We start from the raw sequence: 18,986 nt of genomic DNA on the forward strand, positions 1-18,986 counted from the left end.
TCCGATGGAAACTCAGAGGTCAATACAGCCTGATTTTGTATTTAGAAACAAATCAGAAAAGTAATTTGGTTATGCTTCTATAAGAGAACAGAGAAAAGAGAGAAAAAAGAAAAGAATTGTTAAACTTCCAGACAAAGGATAAATTAACTGGAGTTTCTTTTCCAAATTCCAGGCAGAAATAGCTTGACACTTTTGAAAGTGAGGTTATGTGGGTTACAGTGTTTTTGTACCTTCCTCATTCCCTGTTTTATCAACCTCAGCTGCTCCATTTTTCCAAAGCATAAAATTTTGAGTGTGAATAATTTATATTTTTTTTTACAGAACATGTGACTACATCAGTGCATTTTTTTGCAAGCAGAATGATCTTGGTTTTGCCTGTTGGTTGGTTGGTTTTCATCGTTCCCATTATACCAGGAAACAGGGAAACATTTGTAAAAGAGGAACAGTAAACACTAAACCCAGGAAATGACATTGATTCCAGGTAGTTTTACACATTGAACTGTTTTCGCATATTATTTATAGTATTGTTTATGCCATCTTCTTTTGTTGACACACTGAAGTGCTATATTATTCTAACCATAACTTCTGGACAATTTGATAGCACATGCCTGCACTTGGCCAAAAATGTTGACTTACCAATTATACTATACAAATGAGCCTTGTGGTTTGTTTTGATCAAATATAAAGTAGGAGTGATCATTAAAATAGAACCAAGGCTAGACACCGGTAATTTCCAGCTGATTTTATGACACTGCCAAAACATTCTCAATTGCATCAAGAAGGTAATGAAATAATTCTAAATAAGTCATTTTCATTCACTTACGTTTTTTCACAAGATAAATGTTTGTTGGGCACCTTTGGCAGACATTGCCTCTGGCCAAGCCCTTGTCACTCTGACAAGATTCAATGGAAATCAACAGTGAAAACTGCTGCAGTCTAATGAAAATTCATATCTTGAACTTATTTACAACTCAGTAAAATAAATATTCCACTTCCACATATAAGTCACCTTACAAGGCAGAGGCACCTGGGTGGCTCAGTTGGTTAAGCATCCGACTCTTGATTTTGGCTCAGGTCATGATCTCAGGTCGTTTCAGTGGAATAATTCTTATAGAGGATGAGCAGGTAAATTAACAACTAAAGTAGTTCTTTTGGTATTAATAGTTTGTTTTGTTCTGACATTAATAGTTTAAAGTTACAGGATTCTCAATAGAAAAGGAATGGTATTTTCCCTCTAAGTTTCCATTTTCCCTTGAATTTGGAGAGAAGTATAGAGTTAATAGTATTTAACAAAGTCAGGAAGAAAGTTGAAATTCAAAGTTGAATGTTGACTGATTATCACAAATAAAACCAGATTGGCTACTTTCTACTGGGAAGTCCCGTTTCCCATTCTTAGATCTTCCCTTAAGCCTTCCCACCACCAGCATCCTCCACAGCCAAGAAAGAAAACCTAATTCCTCCTGCTTTTTTTTCATTAAATATTTTTATTATGACAGGGATTCAACACATTGAAAGACAACTAAAGCTGGGTTTTTTTCGGGGGTGGGTGGGTGAAGTGCAACCGTTACTCGTTGTTTCTACTTTGAATGGTGGGTGTTGAGAACTCAAGGAGCTATAAAGAAGGAAAGGATGTGCTCAGGGAAGCTTGTCCAGTCCAAAAGGAAAGAATGTGTCAACTGTGGAGGCTAAATCAGAAATGAAAGCAAATATAAAAGAACTTCCCACTAATTTCAAGGCGGTGGAGGGGAATGACACCTCTCTCTCTCTCTCTCTCAAATAAAAAAATAAAAAATCTTTTAAAAATAAAGAAAAGACACCTTACAAGGCAGGACACACAGACCCAAATCAGTGCAAATTCCTAGAGGAAAGTGAAATAGAAAAGGTATACAGTAACTAATTGTAGTTATAATGTTCTTGTAAGAGCAAATACAGCATTAATCATAGAAATAAAAACTAGGAACAACCCAAATATCCAAGAACATTAGAATAATGTGTGGTATATTCATATGATAAAATACTACACAGCAATGAAAATTCAGAAGTACTACTATACACAGCATAATAAGGAGCAGAGGAAGCCACACCCACACACACACACACACACACACACACTATATATTCACAAAAGATCAAAATTAGGCAAAATTAATATATGCTATTGGAATTTCTGCTAGTAGTTACCTTTGGAAAGAAGGGTGGAAGGAGCAATTTGGAAGGGGCACAAGGAGGCTTCTGAAGCGCTGGTAATAGTATATATCCTAATCTGTGCAGTGGTTACACAAGAGTGTTTACTTTGTGACAAGTCACTGAGCTTCATGCTTATGATTTGTGGGGTTTTTTCCCCACATATATCATACTTCATTGAAAGCTTATTTTACAGTAAGATGGAGTAACTAGACTCCACCCTGTCTCTCCCACTGAACACAGTTACAGAATATATGAAGCAACTACTTAAGGACTCCAAAAAGTAAATAGTAGCAGGAGGATTGGGAAAGAAGACCAATACTATCAAACTGGTAGTAGGATCATCAATTTTTCCCTTCTGGTACCCTCCAGCCTAGTTTCAACACAGACAGAATTCTTCAGGAGAAGCCCTCTAGTTCTGACTCAAGAAGTCGGAAAAGGTCTTCTAACACTCCATTCTCTTGTATCCCTCAAGAAATCCTGGGGCAGTACTGACGATAGCTGCACCAAGGGAGGCCCTCAGAAGCCTAAACTGCTGATGTTAGAGAACCTTTTTTCTGATTGAACATGTAGTGTCAAGAGATTGGGGTAAAGTCTCATTGCTTTGCCCTCCCCCCATCTGGCCTCGATGCAGATCAGTCACAGGAAGTACATCAGAGAGTGGGATAAATAAAGCTCCAGCTTTCTGGCCAAAAGCCCAAAGCTGGGGAGCCCCCAACAAACTGAAAAGTACTGAGACGACCACAGAAAGGGAGGAACTTAGAAAAAATTCCATAAAATTGTTTATGAACTGGTAGGTTCACCTGTGGTATATAGGAATCTGACACTAAGCAGTATACCATAGACTTTGAAAACTAAATTATGGGACAGATATTGCCCTGATCTCACACTGGCCACTGGGTAGGATACACATGGAATGGATCTGAAAGGCATTGCAAAGACTGACAATGAAACGGATACTGAAAGCACAACCCACAGAAGACAAGCCAGAATTTGCTACTTTAACCCAGCAAGATTGACTCCTGCTAAAATAAAAATGTCAACATTTTTCATAGAACTTTAAATAAGACCCAAATTCTTAGAACATAATAATCAAAATGACCAGGATGCAATAAATTACTCCACAGATGAAGAACCAGAAAAATCTCAATATGTACAGGAAAAAAAATCAGATGACACAAATGTTAAAGTTATCCAACAATAATTTCAAGGCAGCTTTTATAAAAAATCCCCAAAAAGTAATAGTGAACACCCTTGAAATGAATGGAAAGATAGAAAGTCTCAAGAAAGAAATAGAAGATACAATGGAGAACCAAGTGGAAATTTTGAACATGGAAAATTGTAATAACTGAAATTAAAAAATTCACTGGATGGGCTCAATAGCAGAACAGACATGATCAAGGAAAGAGTCAATGAACTTGAAGACAGACCAAAAGAAATTATCTAATCTGAAGAAACAGAAAAGATCGGGAGGGGAATGAACAGAGCCTCTGAGACCTGTGGGACAATAACAAAAGCTCTGACATTCACATCATCAGAGACTTGGAAGTAGAAGAGAATGTGCTGTAAAAATAAATATTTGAAGAAATGGTTGCTGAAAGCCTCCTAAATTTGACAAATGCAAAAATTTACAGGCTCAAGAAACTCACTTAACCTTAAACAGGATAAGCCCAAAGAAATCAAATTCCAGACATAGCATAATCCAACTCCTAAAAACTAAACACCAAGAAAAATTCTTGAAATCAACCAGAGAAAACTGATGAATTATATAGGGGAACAATGATTTGAATAACTACCAATGTCCCATGAGAAACACTGAGGACAGAAGTAAGTGGAATAACTTTTTTAAGCCTGAATGAACTGCCAACCCAAAATTCTATATCCAGTGAAAATGTCCTTTAAGAATAAAGGTGAAAGGTAGACATTTTCAGATAAAGGAAAACTAAAAGAATTTGTTGCCACCAGAACTGCTCTAAAAGAATTGTTGAAGGATGCTCTTCAAGTAGAAGGAATACTAGAAATTGGGAAAAATGATAGAAATTAAAAATAGCTGTGTAAACATAGTAGGCTATTCTCCTATTGAGTTGTTTAAAACATTTTTAATGTCAGGGTGCCTGGGTGACTCAATCAGTTAAGCATCTGACTCTTGGTTTCAGGTCAGGTCATGATCTCAGGGTCATGAGATCAAACCCCCTATCAGGCTCCACACTCAGCACAGAGTCTGCTTGAGATTCTGTCTCTCACTCTCCCTCTGCCCCTCCCCCCCAAAATAAATAAATCTTTAACATTTTTTATGTCTGAAAGAAAAAATATAGGTATATATATTCTCATGATACATGTATCATGTGAAAAAAATATATATATAACACAGATATATACGTGTGTGTGTATGAGAGAGCGAGAGACATTCACATAATCTAAAATAAATTAGGAAATAGAAAACAGGAATGAAAAAGATAAGGAACAAACAGAAAACAAATAATAAAATGGTAGATCTAAATACAAACATATCAATAATCACGTTAGATGTAAATGGTCTCAACACACCAATCAAAAGACAAAGATTGGTAAAATGGACAAAAAAACAATACCAACAAAAAAATGACCCAATTATACCAGGTCTACAAGAAATTTATTTAAAACATAATAATATAAGTATGTTAAAAATAAAAGGATAAAGATTACCTTGCAGATACCAATCAAAAGAAAATTGAAGAAGCTATATATTAATATCAAAGAAAACAGACTTTTTTTTTTTTTTTTAAGATTTTATTTACTTGACACAGAGAGACATAGCGAGAGAGTGAACACAAGTAGGGGGAGCGGGAAGAGGGAGAAGCAGGCTTCCTGCCGAGCAGGGAGCCTGATGCAGGGCTCGATCCCAGGACCCTGGGATCATGACCTGAGCCGAAGGCAGACGCTTAACAACTGAGCCACACAGGCGCCCCTGAAAATAGACTTTAGAGCAGAGAAAATTACGAGATAAAGAGGGACATTACATGATGGTCAATTCCCCAATTAGACATAAAAATACTGTGAATGCACCAAATAACAGAGTTTCAGAATACATGAAAGAAAACTGATAGCCCTGAAAAGAGAAATAGAAAAGTCTACAATATTTGGAGACTTAAATATTAATCTCAAAGTGATCAATAGATGCAGCACACAGATAATGGGCAAGAATATAAAAGTACTAAACAACAGTATTAACTAATCTAATTGACATTTAAAGAACATTCCACCCGGGACGCCTGGGTGGCTCAGTCATTTAAGTGTCTGCCTTTGGCTCAGGTCATGATCCCAGGGTTCTGGGATCAAGCCCCGCATTGGGCTCCTTGCTCAGCAGGGAGCCTGCTTCTCCCTCTCCTCCCTGCCTGTGCTCTCTCTATCTCCGTCTCTCTCTCTCTCAAGTAAATAAATAAAGAACATTCTACCCAACAACTGCAGAATATACATATTTTTCCCCAAGTTCAAATAAAACTTTCACCAAGATAAATCATATCCTGGGTCACAGAATAAACCTTAACAAATTTAAAAGAATCAAGATTATACAAAGTATGTTCTCTAATCATAAGGGAATTAGAAATATAACAACATAAAGCAAGAGAAAAATCTCCAAATAGCAGCAAATATAACAGCACAAGTAATTCATGAGTCAAAGAGGTAGTCTCAAGGGAAATTATAAAATATTTTAAACAGAAGAAAATTTAAAATAAAACCTATCAAACTCTGTGAGAAGCAAACAAAGCCATCCTTAGATGGATACTTATAGCATTAAATTACTATACTAGAAAAGAAGAAAAGTCTCAAATCATAATCTAAGCTTCCAGCTTAAGGGGGGAAAAAAGACAGCAAAATAAATCCTACGCAAGCAGAGGAAAGCAATACTGAGCAGAAATCAATAAAATTGAAAACAGAGAAACGATAGAGAAAAATCAATGGAACCAAAACATGGTTCTTTATATCCAGAATACAGCACTACTTTCATAGATGTAAGCTATCACTCCAAACCTATTAAAATAGCTAGGATTAAAAAAATAAAAACCTGAAAATACCACATGCCAGAAAGGATGCACAACAACTGGAACTCTAACACATTGCTAGTGTAAAACTGAACAGCCAGTTTGGAAACAGTTTGGCAGCTTTTTACAAAGTTAAACATATCCTTACCATATAACCCCAGTAACTCTATTCTAGATATCTACCCTAGAGAAATGAAGAATTATGTTTATACAAAAACCCTTACACAAATATTTATAGTAGATCTACCCATGACTGACAAAAACTAGAAACAGCCCAATAATCCTTCAAGACATGAATGGCTAAACAAATGGAATAGACTCAAGTCATAAAATATTTGGCAATTAAAACGAATCGATACTGCTACATGCAGCAACAACTTGGACGAAGCTCAGAGACATTATGGTAAGTGAAACAAGCCAATCTCCAAAGGTTACATAGTCTACCATTCCATTTATAAGATCATCTCAAAAAGACAAAGCTGGAGTGGGGAATACATCAGTGATGACCAGTGGTTAAGGGTGAGAGAAGCTTGTAATTATGGAGAGATAGCATGAGGAAGTTTCTTCTGAGGTGTTAACAACTATTCTGTATCTTTATCGTGGTAGGGGTTACACAAGTCTACGCATGCATTACAATCCACAGAACTCATGAAATCCACACAATTTTTAAAGACCAAGAGAAAAGGTCAATTTTATTATATGCTAATTTTTAAAATAAAATATAATTTTTAAAGTTTACTTTTAAAACATAGGGCATAAATGTAACCTAGAGTTGAGTATCTAGGTTACAAAGACTAATTTGAAAACAAACGAAAATTAGGAAGATAGTGATATACTCACCACTGCTGGCCCCTCTACAGTTTCCATTACTAGAATCCATAGGAAAATCTGAAAGGTGATAGAAGAAAGAATTATACTTTATTCATTATTATTTCAAAAGTTCCCATATAAAAATCCAATTCAGTTGTGAATTTAATTTGGGCAAGAACCCAGAAGTCTCAAGGAAGTGGATTCTTATTAGTGCCATGAGCTTGGCACTCTATTACTTTTAGGTCAAACAAGAACAAGATCTTTTCTTTTGTGTGATTGAGAGATGATACACTTTCTTGAATCCTCATCAACTGCACATAAAATTTCAGGATTTAGTAAGTTTTTGAGTCTCATGAAATTTCTGACACAATAAAGTCCACGTACATATTAAGCATTCACCTAACACTTGTGTCTTAACTAAAAGAAGCAAACGCATCTCTTCAATAAATAGATGTATCACACGTGACTAGCATATATTTAAATTCTTAATGCATCAAGAAAGCATTCAGAACACATTCTCATGCCCTTTGTTACCTGTAAACTAAACAGTTCTTCAGCAGAAAGCAAGCATACCATGCAAGGGCCACTCAAGCCAGTGCGATAAATAGACATGGTAATAACTGGAAATTGCCAATGACTCTACCATAATCCCAGAAAATGGTAGTGATACACAGTAAATAGTACTTATATAAAGTTCTTCTGTGTTCTATTTAAGAACATAGCCTCTAGTGAATAAGAGTGCCTCAGCAAAACAGCATGCTGAGACTTGCTACACCTCGCTATCTATTCTTATTGATACTTCACCTCCAAACTTTTATATGTTTTAATTTTGTATTAACACTTTATGTTAAATGAGTTTAATATCTGTTTATCCTAACAGAAAATAACATTCTTCCCCTGTCCTTTTTCCTTATAGGATGTATCATGAATAAATTAAAAAGGAGTGGCTAAATACCATTTTAGGACAATAGCACTCAAAATTACAATTAATGAATTACTTTCACAGGCTTAGTAATGATCATCTGGGATTTTTTTTTATCTTTTTTTCATTTTTATTCATCTGGTATTTAAAAAGCTATATACAAGGAAAGATAGTAACCACCAAATAAACAAACAGGCAACAAATACTTAATTCTAAAACATTAGTTCAACTCAGTCATATATTATTAATTTAATGACTTTTACCCTATTCAGAGACTTTATTCATGATAAATGTATCCAAGTGTTAAAGTAACATGCCAATGGTTTTATTCCTGAACAAGTCCAATAATCATAACACACAAATGATCTATACAAAAATTATCTCTCTGGGGGTGCCTGGGTGGCTCAGTCTGTTAAGCATCCAACTCTTGATTTGGGCTCAGGTCATGATCTCAGGTCCTGGGATTGAGCGCGTGTTGGGCTCCCTGCTCAGCAGGGAGTCTGCTTCTCCTTCTCCCTCCGCCCCTCCCCCCTGCTCATGTTCTCTCTCTCTCTCAAATAAATAAATAAAATCTTTAAAAAAAAAATAAGGTAAAAATCAAAGCTGACTCCCAGGCCTGGAGCATGGGTATGCTGGGGCCTCATAACCATATAAAAGATACTAGAAAAGTATAGGCAGATGAGGATAAGGAAATGAGGAGTTCACTTTGTGGCATGATGAGACTGAGGGGCTCTGGGTTAGATGTGAGAGTCTGGAATGCACTCTTATCTCAAAAGGGCAGTGAGGTAGTTATCTCTAATCTCTTGGAATCCCTGTCCAGGGCTGTCTTCTATTCTCTAAAGCTACATATAAGTGGGCTTTCAAAATACAATGGACAAAATTTGATCCTTTAACTGCAATCTGATAGTCAAAAGACGCCGATTCTTTCTAAAGTTATGAATCACCTCTTTCTTCATGAGACAGGAAGTGTAGTGGAGAATGGCTTCTGGCTTGAATCTTTTCTCTGAATAGCTTTATGAACTTGCACAAATCACTTGTACGCCTCCGCTTCCTTTTCTTCAAAATACCTACCACGGAGTTATTATAATAAGTCGATATGCATAACACACTTAAAACAGCAGACAGAATATGTTGGTACATTCTGTTGCTGCCCAAGATCCCTCTCCTGAGAGGACATATTGTTGTTTAGCTGTTGTTGCTAAACACTCAGACTCTGCTTGGCCATTTGTCAGTCACTTCATATGAAGAGTTCTTTTGTTCTTCTCTATTCCCAATGTCAATCTCAAATGACTTGCTCAAGGTCTAACATTAATGGCAAAACTGGAATTCCAACTTAGGGCGTCTACCTCTAAAACTGTGAAACTGCAGAAACAGAACCAATTCTTAATTATTCAAAACTGTAGCTCTTCTTTCTATACACCTCGTGGAAAGACAAAGGCCAAACAGAACGGAGTCGATTTTGGTATTTATAGCAACAATGATTTGGAAGTTTGGTAGTAGGAATGAAATAGAAAAGGAGTTATTAAAATAAGATTTGGGGACTACGCAAGATTCTATTACCACTAATTAGGTTAGCTATAATGAAATACCAGAACTCGCGGAGATACCCTCTTCCCTACCCCGTCCAGAGTGCCTTTCAATATTTTATGGAATGAGGGATCCTTAGAACTGGGTTCTCTCTGGCCTTAATCTAAAATTTCCATTTCTCCTTCCCACTCCATTTGCCTTCCTATCACACTAAATAATTCTTCCTTCTTGGTATTCGGCCCCTCAAATATTTGCAGACCAGAGCTAAAGAAAAGGCTGCCTGTTCCTCAGAGCACGGAGAAAGGAGTGCACAGCGGTGCCTGCACCTGAAAGCGGGTGCAGCACAGGCAGGCGAGAGAGATGTGGAGACGTGTGTTCGCTGGGCTGACGAGCTAACACCGCCATGGAAAGCAGCAGTGACTGAGGACTGATTATAAAGCCCTTGGCATGGCGAACCATGGGTGTTGAATAAATAGCTGGTAAATATCATACCACAAGTTTTCTTAAATTCTTGATCGCTACATTTCCAAGATAAACTACTTGTAATTGACCAACATCCCTCAGACTCATTCCTTCTTCCTGGTGCTCCCAAAAGGGATTTATTCTTGAGCCTGAGGTCCAGGTCCATTTGTGGAAAATGCAATATTAAGCTTATGTGTTCAGAAGGAAGATCTGCTTCTCCAGTTGGGTCCCGGCGTAGAGCTTGGTTTCCAGAGCTGAAGTGATCAAACTTCTAAGCTGTATCTGCGTGGACCAGCATACCACTTCAAAAAAGAACACCTCACTTTGCTAGAACGACGATCATCATGGCGAAAGAGCAAAGCAGCCACACGATCTGCCAGGGACTACGTCCCAGGTACGATGCTGCTTCATTTCATCTTCACCAGGCCCCGGGGGGATGTAGAGGCGGGCTGTCTCCATGGTACAGATCAGAAACTTTCAGTCAGAGAGTTTACAGAATTTTCCCATAATAACACTCGAGAGGAGGCAGAGTCCAGATTCAGCGCCTGGTCTGCCGGGCTCCCGGCCCGCACTCCTGACTTGCCACACACGATCCTGAAGCCTGGACTCGAGGTCTGAACTGGCCAAAATGAATTCTCAGATGAAGCAGTTGTGCATGAAGCCACAGCTCCATAGTAAACAGACAATGTGGAAAGAGAACAAATGTCATAGGAATTTGTTGGTAATGGTCAGGATAGGAGCCTTTTTTTTTTTAAATGTATGCTGGCCCTTAGTATTTTGAAAGCAAAACATAGTTTGAAGCACTACTCCATTTCAATAAGACTTTGCTTTGTAAATGGGCCTAAACTTGTTTGTGCAGGGAACAGACCCCTGTGAATGGTAGGATTTAAAAATCCTCTTGGCATTGAAGGAATGTGAAGGGTGGCCCCTTTTATTCAGGGAGACCTCATTTTTGTATTCGACTGGTTTCTAATCATAAAACATAAGCAATTCTGTTTATACCTAAAGGAAGGGAAAAAAAGGGCTTCGTGAACTATCATATCCCACTGAACCAAAGAGTATATTGCATCGTAAATTAAACTGGCCACATATGGTAGTTACTAAGTAATTCCAGGTGCCTGACAGTTTGACCCAGGATAGGGAATGCAATTTTCAGCAAGCTGGCCTGGGAAGCCAGGAGACCCTTGGGGGTAGACTCCACCTCTCCGTTCCCCATCCCCACCTCCCCTGCAGCTGCCTCCTGCCGCTGGTGTCTTGGACTTACACTGAAGGTTGTGGTAAAGGGAGACTGTCACAAAAATACGGTTCCCACTGCCACCTAACCCTCCCTATTTTTCTAGCAAGATGCTGTCAACAAAGCAGATATTATGGCATTTTAAAGCAGCTCAGAAACCAGGTCCCACGTAGACAAATTGTTTCCATGCATGGCCTATTTGAGTGCTTCAATGAGGCAATTGTTCTGCATTTGGTCCCCAATGATAGGTAATTCAGGGACACTTAAGGAAACGGCTTCCCATCCATATTGACCATGGTTTTTGAAAGCTGTTACCCTTGCCAAACCTCTCTCATCTGAGGTCCATGTCTAAGAGAGGTTTCAGAGCAAGTCTTTTCCTTTAAGGGGAGGAAAGCATTTCAGAGTGAACCACAGCCACCTCATTCCTAGTCCTTGGCCTGAGTGAAGCGCCAGCATTTAACTGATTCTAAGTGCCTGGCAAACCAGGGCAGCAACTGACCAAGCTCTTCCAGATTCTGCGCAGCCTGTGACGTTAGTGAGTACAAAGGCTCAAGAGTGCTCTTTTAGCCCAAAGATTAATAAGAAATACATTCCTTTCTGCTTATAGCATACAACCAGTTCTTAGCTCTTGATTAAAATCAAGAGGACAATAGGTCTATATAAGACCGATTCGCTAAGTGAGAGGACGATGGAAAAGCTTCTGGAATCTTTCTGTTCAGTGTTGGTTTTGCAGCTATTTGTACTTTTTGCCTCTTCACTCACTTTCCGTTAAGCAGGTCAATGTGCACAGAAAGCAATTTTCCCCACGTCATTTTTCTGACAACCAAGAACTATTACCTAGAAATGGACTAAGGGCATGAGCATAGGCTGAGCAAGTTGAGAGGCAGAAGAAGGAAAAAACTGATGCCCAGGAAATGAACAAAAGAGGCAATCAAGTCATCACATCTAATAACAGAGTTCCTCGGTGGGGGGAGGGGGGGGTATGAAAGGACCAACCATAAAATATGAAATTCTATGAGGGTGAAATTTGAGTTCAGGGGTAACTGGTAAGAGTGACATTGAGTGAGAATTAAATGAACCATAATGAACTAGGTCTAGCTGAGGTCTTCAGAGTTATGAGTGTCAAAATTAGACCAAACACTAGTGAGAAAACAACTTGTGATTGATTCCATTAAATGTAGAACTGCAATCCAGCTTTTCGGTAAGGAAAAATTAAGATGAATGTGTGGTTGATGCACACACAGAACAAAGGGCATGAAATAAGGTATTAAAGACATACTTGCAGAGCCTAACAATGGGATAAGGGCTGAGATTAAAAATAACATTACATGAGTGAATGATGATAGCACGCCTTAAATATAACTCCTTTCATCCATATGTCACTTACAAAAGGACTTGAAGGCATGTGGGAATGTGAAAAGAGCCCGGCAATTTCACTTCGCCAGCTCTGTGGCTGGGAACAAGTCACAGAAGCCAATTAGCAGCGCATAGCAATGTTTCACAGCTGTTTCAGTCCGGAATGGAAGAACAATTTATCTCATTGAAAGGAGGAGGAAATTTAAGGTGAAGGTAATTGCTCAAATTGGACTTTCAGCAAACACATACCACTAACATCTGTGGGTTGGAGTAAGGTTACTGAAATTATCTAGGCAGTTCTAATGATTCGAAGAAAAGGGTGCTTCGGTTTTCTGTTTTCACCACACAATCTTGACAAGCGGCTAAAACAGCAAAGCTATGGAAAATGGATGCTTGAGAATGCAAGAGAATCCGGGAAGAAAGTGCAGTGACTGTAAACAAATTAAGACAGTAAGAAGGGAGCATCACTCATACAAGATGAGGCTAGGTGGACATGTAAAGTTTGGAAAGTGCAGGGTCAGTGTTGACAAGTGTAACCGGAGTGGAATGAAGTGTGTGTTGTTGAAAGACAGATTACCTACTGGCACGGAGTGCATCAGTCTGGAAGACAGAAGAAAGAAGTGGTGCCCGACAGAGGGGTGATTAAGAGAAGCGATCCCAAGAAAAAAAGGCAGAATTAGAAAGTAAAAGGCGAGTAGCAAAAACTCCCAGAAGCGAGAAGCGGGGTGGCTGGAGGTCAGCAGAGAGGCTGGGCCAGGTCAGGACTCACCGGCTCCGTCCGCGGTGACGATAGCCTCGGGAGAGATGCACACGCCACGGTCATAAACAGGCAGCTCCTCGCAGGCCAGACTCTCGGGCCACGAGTGGCGGTACTTGATGAGGATGGGCTCGCAGCCCTGCCGGGCCCGCTCGCACACAGACTTGCAGGGCTTGATGGGCTCGTGCTGGAAGTCAATGGTGCAGATGGGCGCGTACATGGCACAGAGGAAGAAGAGCAGATCGGGACTGCAGTGGGTGCCCAGCAGACCTTCGAACTGCTCGATGGCCAGGATGGCGTTGGCCTGGGTGCTGTGGTGCAGGTGGTTGGGCATCTTGGTCATGTTCCAGGGCAGGGACTTGCACAGGGGGATGCGGACGGGCTCACAGGCTGCAGCCCGAGCTCCGGGCACCGAGGGCAGGCAAAGCGCAGCCAGGGCGAGCAGCCCAGCCCGCAGCAGCAGCATCCCTCCCGGACTGCCGCAGACCATGATCCCGGCAGGACGGGGCAGGGTGGAGCAGCGCCGAGCACGCCGAGAGGCCCGCTCCGCGGTCCCCTCTTCCCCTCCTGCAAGTGGACACAATGATCTGGGAGCTTCTCCTCCCCCGACGATCTCAGTGTCCTTGGCTCAAATTCCCCCAATGGGGTCCCACGAGCTCCACCGACCTCCTGCCGCCGCCGCCCCTGCCGCTCTGGCTCTTCTTTCCCGACGTCTAAGCCTTCTGGGGCAGCAGCATCTCTTTATTCCTTGCTCCCTCTGGCAGAAGCGTCAGACCTCGCAGATGAATCAGATTAGAGGAAAACAAGAGGAAGCGAGGGAGAAATAAAAACAAAAGTAGAATTCAGCTGAGGCACTTGGAGCTCTGGACTGTCACGTCCCCTGGATTACGAAAAGGTGCTAACAGAAGCATGAAATTCTCCAAGGGGGGAGGTAGGGGGCGGGGGGAGGGGTGCGGGGGATGGAGGGGAAACCAGAGGGAAAAGACTCTTAATGGGGGAGGAGGGTGCAGTTAAGAGTTTTCAAGTCTTGCAGGCTGAGCAAAAAGATCCAGCTCTTGGTGTGAGCTGCCGCGACCGCCGCAGGCTGGAAGGACCCGCCGGCCGCAGGAGCCCCGACGCGAGGTCTGTGCCTCGGACCCGCGGCTCTTCACTTTCCCACCTCCTGGCCAGAGAGGCAGCTCCGCCCGCGCCCCCCGCCGGGTGCAGTCCCAGCCCTCCGACGCCGGCTCCGCTTCCCGGGAAGGGAGCGGGGATGGAGGAGAGAAGGTCTGCGCGTTGGAGGCAGAGGGGAGGGCAGCCTGGAGAAGCAGCCCGGATGCTACAACCCCACACGGCGCTGACTTGAGACGTGCGCATTCCTTCCCCATCCCCACACTGGCTCCAAAGAAGAGGCCCCAGCCCCTCGCTGGAAGCCAACCACAATCCCTCACGGAGGAGTACCCCAAGTTCCCCACTTGGGAGCCCGCCCAAGCACCCTCGCTCCCTGGAGGTGGGTCTTTAAGCAAACTACAGCTTTACCTCTGCGGATCACCAGCTCTGCACAAAGTCAGACCTGAGAAGGATGGACCGCAGCAATGTCGCTTTACATGTCCAAGTCACAGAAAACACAGCCCCCTGCATGCAGCAGTGGAGGCTTATCAACCCAGGGGTCAGGTCTACGCGAGTCTGCGTTATGAATAACGAAGTGGTGGGGAGGCGGGGGGGGGGGGGGGGGGGGGGGGAAGACTGCCTTTCCAAAAAAAAGAAAGAAAGAAAGAAAAGAAGAAATGCTATACATAATTACAAGCAGGCTACCAGAAGCAAGAAACAGGTTTAAATTTTTTTTTTCTTTGCCCTGCAGAATTAGAATTTTTGAATTTTGCTTCTTAAGGTTAAGAGTAAAAAACTACCTGCTTTGAAGTATTTGGATATTTTTTATTCTGATTTTACTCACTACAATAACATGACACTAATTATTTATCTCTTGTCACCAACAATTTCACCTAACACTTGAGAGAACCGCGCGGGAAAATTACACCACACAGGTAATAATAATCATGATGATGATGACAACAATAAAACCCTTCCCATCCAAATTAGCTCAATCTAGAGAAGAAAATAGAAAACAGATCCCCTCCTGGTCTGCTCCTTCCACTAATGAGCCGCCCCTTTTCCTTCCTCTCCCCCTCTGCCTTCTCAGGGCATATTGTAAATGGAATGACCTACAGAGGCCCTGCACCCTGCCCTTTCACCCAGCAAAAGGATTGCAGACTGTCAGAAAACACAGCCTTCATTGAGAAGAGAAGGAAACAAACCCTAAAACAAAACAGGAAGTCACCTTTGCTCTGCATCATTGAAATATTTTGCTGCTTTAATCCAGCCATTTCTCACAGTCAGTAAGAAGCCGAAAAAAAGATGCCCCCACTTCAGAGCACTGGGAGATGCTGGTTTCCATTCGCCAGCATTGACCTGATGGCATAACAAAACAGCAGTGCTCACTTGGGTTTATGGAATTTCCTCTCTAAAATGACCATAAACACCAGTTTGTGACTAAAGTAAATTTTTGCAGAAGAAAGTTTGTTCCACTTAGGAGGGGGGAGAAAAGAACACAACAGCTGGTAGATAGGGAGTCACTGAGTTAGTATACAAACTTTGCCTGGTCTACAATCATTTAATGTCATGTAAGAGAACAAAGCCAAAAATTATAGACATGCATTAGATGAAAAATGATATAGCAAGTACAATTTGGCGGAACAAAATTGAAAACAGTCAATATTAGAGCATTTGTGGGCTAATCTGCAACTAAAAATGTAGCTGGGATTTTTAATAAATTGGAAGAAACGAAGAGTAGCTATAATAGATTGTTTGCTATATATGTTCTCCTATTCATCCTAAATCTTACAATGTAAGAAAAAACAAGCTAATTGTTTTTATGGTTCCACAACTATCTGAAATAAAAGCTGCTTTCCTTACCCTTCACAGAAGTTAATTATCCACTTTGTCTAACATGTCCCCTCACAAGTTTTCTCTAATCCAAATGTGTCTTTATCAAAACCCAAAATAAATTTCACTGCCTCCCAGAAGCCTTTTTGAGTACACTGCCTGGGTCTGTTCATTTTTCTAACTAGTTGCCCTTGAACTTTGCTCATTTTTGCAAATTATTCTTTAGCACCTGTCAATTTACTGCTTTAAAATTTTTTCTTTGGGGCACCTGGGTGGCTCAGTAGTTAAACGTCTGCCTTCAGCTCAGGTCATGATCCCAAGGTCCCTGCTCCACAGGAAGCCTGCTTCTCCCTCTCCCATTCCCCCTGCTTGTATTCCCTCTCTCACTGTGTCTCTCTCTGTCAAATAAATAAATAAAATCTTTAAAAAAATTTTTTTCTTTTATTATTTCATCTGGGTGTGCTCTGCCTTCCTAAATGGCACGTGTGATTTTTTTCAAGAAGAGAATTCATCTTCTCCTTCTTTTAAACAGACATTTGAGAAATGTGAACTGGCATACTTAGAATGCAATATTTTAAATACTAAAATATAAATGTCTAAAAAAGTAAAAAATAATAAACCTCTAAAGAGAAATAAAATACAATTTGAACAAATAGTGATAGCGAAGTTTGAACAATAGGCCATGTGATCCTGAAGGAAACACCAATTAGATATGACAAACAGTCTCCACTAGCGGATGAGCCATACCCCTAAGAATGAGTGCCTTCCAACAGCCCCACAGTTAGAGAAAATTAAGGGAAGGTTGAAACCTGGTTCCTCAGAGGAAATAGGTCATAGGTAATTTGTTTCTCTGATGTTATTTTTGCACGGTTTTATTTAACCAGTGTTGAGCTGACAGAATCCTTCTGTAACAGCGGGACTGGGCTGCGTGAAAGCAGCGGACTGCTTTAGACATCTCCCCAGATCTGCCGAAGAAACCTTAAAGAATTTGCAGGCAACACATAAGTGGCTGGAGAATTGAAGCTTTTTAAATGATATTCTGATGGGCACAGCAATAGGAATCTTTTAAAACTCACTTTTTAGAACTAAGGAGGAAAATCAAAGATTTTTGCAGTGGATTTTATATTTGAGAAAGTTGTCAAGGTGGCAAATGCAAATTATTAATGAACCAAGACCGTACAGAAAAACATCTATGAAGACCAGACTCCAAGACCTTAAAAGGCTCCCCCGCTCCAAAGCACATCCAGTGCCTCTTCAGGGGGTGAGGGCACTTCGAAGTAACCTCCTGTGCGTGGCCCCTGACTCTCTGAGAGCAGCATAGCACCTGCCCCCAGCACCTACTTGGGGCTGTGAGTCAATTCTGGGCTCTCAGCTGCTTAGGAAGTGCCCCCAGACCTATGCATGGCCAATAAGCCTTCTCAGAATGCATCATGGCCCTATGGTCATTGGCATTTCATCTAATTTCCTAACAAGGGTTCCAGTAGTGACTTCAAGAAAAGATCTTCCTATACAGAATTGCTGAATCACTATATTGTACACCTGAAACTGATATAACATTGGCTGTTAACTACACTGGAATTAAAATTTAAAAAGATGGGGCGCTGGGTGGCTCAGTTGTTAAGTGTCTGCCTTCAGCTCAGGTCATGATCTCAGGGTCCTGGGATCGAGCCCTGCATCGGGCTCCCTGCTCAGCTGGGAGCCTGCTTCTCCCTCTCCCACTCCCCCCTGCTTGTGTTCCCTCTCTCACTGTGTCTCTCTCTGTCAAATAAATAAATAAAATCTTTAAAAAAAAATTTAAAAAGATAAAAATAAAATACCAGGGATGCCCGGGTGGCTCAGCCAGTTAAGCATCTGCCTTAGGCTCAGGTCATGGCCCCAAGTCAGACTCCCTGCTCAGTGGGGAGCCTGGTTCTCCCTCTCCTCTTTCTTGCTATCTCTGACTCTCTCTCTCTCAAATAAATAAATAAATAATCTTTTTAAAAAATAAAATGAAATAAAAAATAAAATACCAAACAGAAAAAAAAAGAAAGATCTTCCTAGAGGTTTTTACTGTGAAATAGCCATCTTTCCAAAATTTAAATTTGACCAATTTAAAAAAAAAAGAATTTGTAGTGTCTTGTTTTTGACAATAATTTAAGTATCAACATTCTTTTTCATCTGTTTAAGCACACTTTAAACTTACTCCGGGTTTGCATTTAAAAGAGGATCGACATCTGTCCCTTAAGAAAATGTGCTTATATTTCTACAGTCAGGGCTGATCTGTGAAATAACTGTCAACTAGTACAGCATGGACATGGATCAGTCTGAATGAATGTACCAACTGGGGATCAGCCTTACATACCCAGGGAGCAAGCGATCTAGTGTTTATTGAGTACCTACTATCTGTGAGCCACCTAAGCCATTAGATGCTTTGCAGGAGGTATTAGTTGCAAAGACAAACCGAGGCTCAGAGGAATGGAGGAATTTCCCAAAGTTCTCACGACTAGAATAGGACCTGTCGGAGGTGGGACTTGAATCCATGCTCCTTTCCCAACTCCAACAATCACATTTCTTCCTAGGCAGAGAGGATCTGGGAACAGGATGGACCAGGGCTCTCTGTGGACCTAGGTTTTGGCCTGAACCCTGTCCACACTGGTTGTCAGACACTGGCTTTGCCTTCCCAGGAACAGAATGTGAAGCCTTGCTCTTTGAATGGGGAGATCTTATTGCTTCATGGCCTCATTCAAACTGTTCTGCGGACCTTATAATTCCTCAAGTTCCACTTTAGGAGGGTATTACCTTTCCGGTCTG

The 18,986-nt window shown here is 41.0% G+C and overlaps 1 protein-coding gene across 1 annotated transcript in view; it reads right to left on the bottom strand.

The window, feature by feature from the left end:
• Positions 1 to 14,943, bottom strand: part of FRZB (frizzled related protein) — a 32,999-nt gene extending 18,056 nt beyond the window's left edge. Inside the window, exons 1-2 of the mRNA XM_045868400.3 lie at positions 13,287 to 14,943; positions 7,047 to 7,094 (exon numbers count right to left, since the gene is read on the bottom strand). Coding sequence (XP_045724356.1) covers positions 7,047 to 7,094; positions 13,287 to 13,764 — 526 coding nt within the window. The 5' untranslated portion in view covers positions 13,765 to 14,943. The remainder of the gene's footprint in view (positions 1 to 7,046; positions 7,095 to 13,286) is intronic.
• Between the last annotated feature and the right edge of the window lie 4,043 nt (positions 14,944 to 18,986).

The sequence above is a fragment of the Mirounga angustirostris genome, unplaced genomic scaffold, assembly GCF_029215605.1.
Source record: "Mirounga angustirostris isolate CCGP_5_RB_7025 unplaced genomic scaffold, mMirAng1.0.hap1 SCAF_3, whole genome shotgun sequence".
NCBI lineage: Eukaryota > Metazoa > Chordata > Mammalia > Carnivora > Phocidae > Mirounga > Mirounga angustirostris.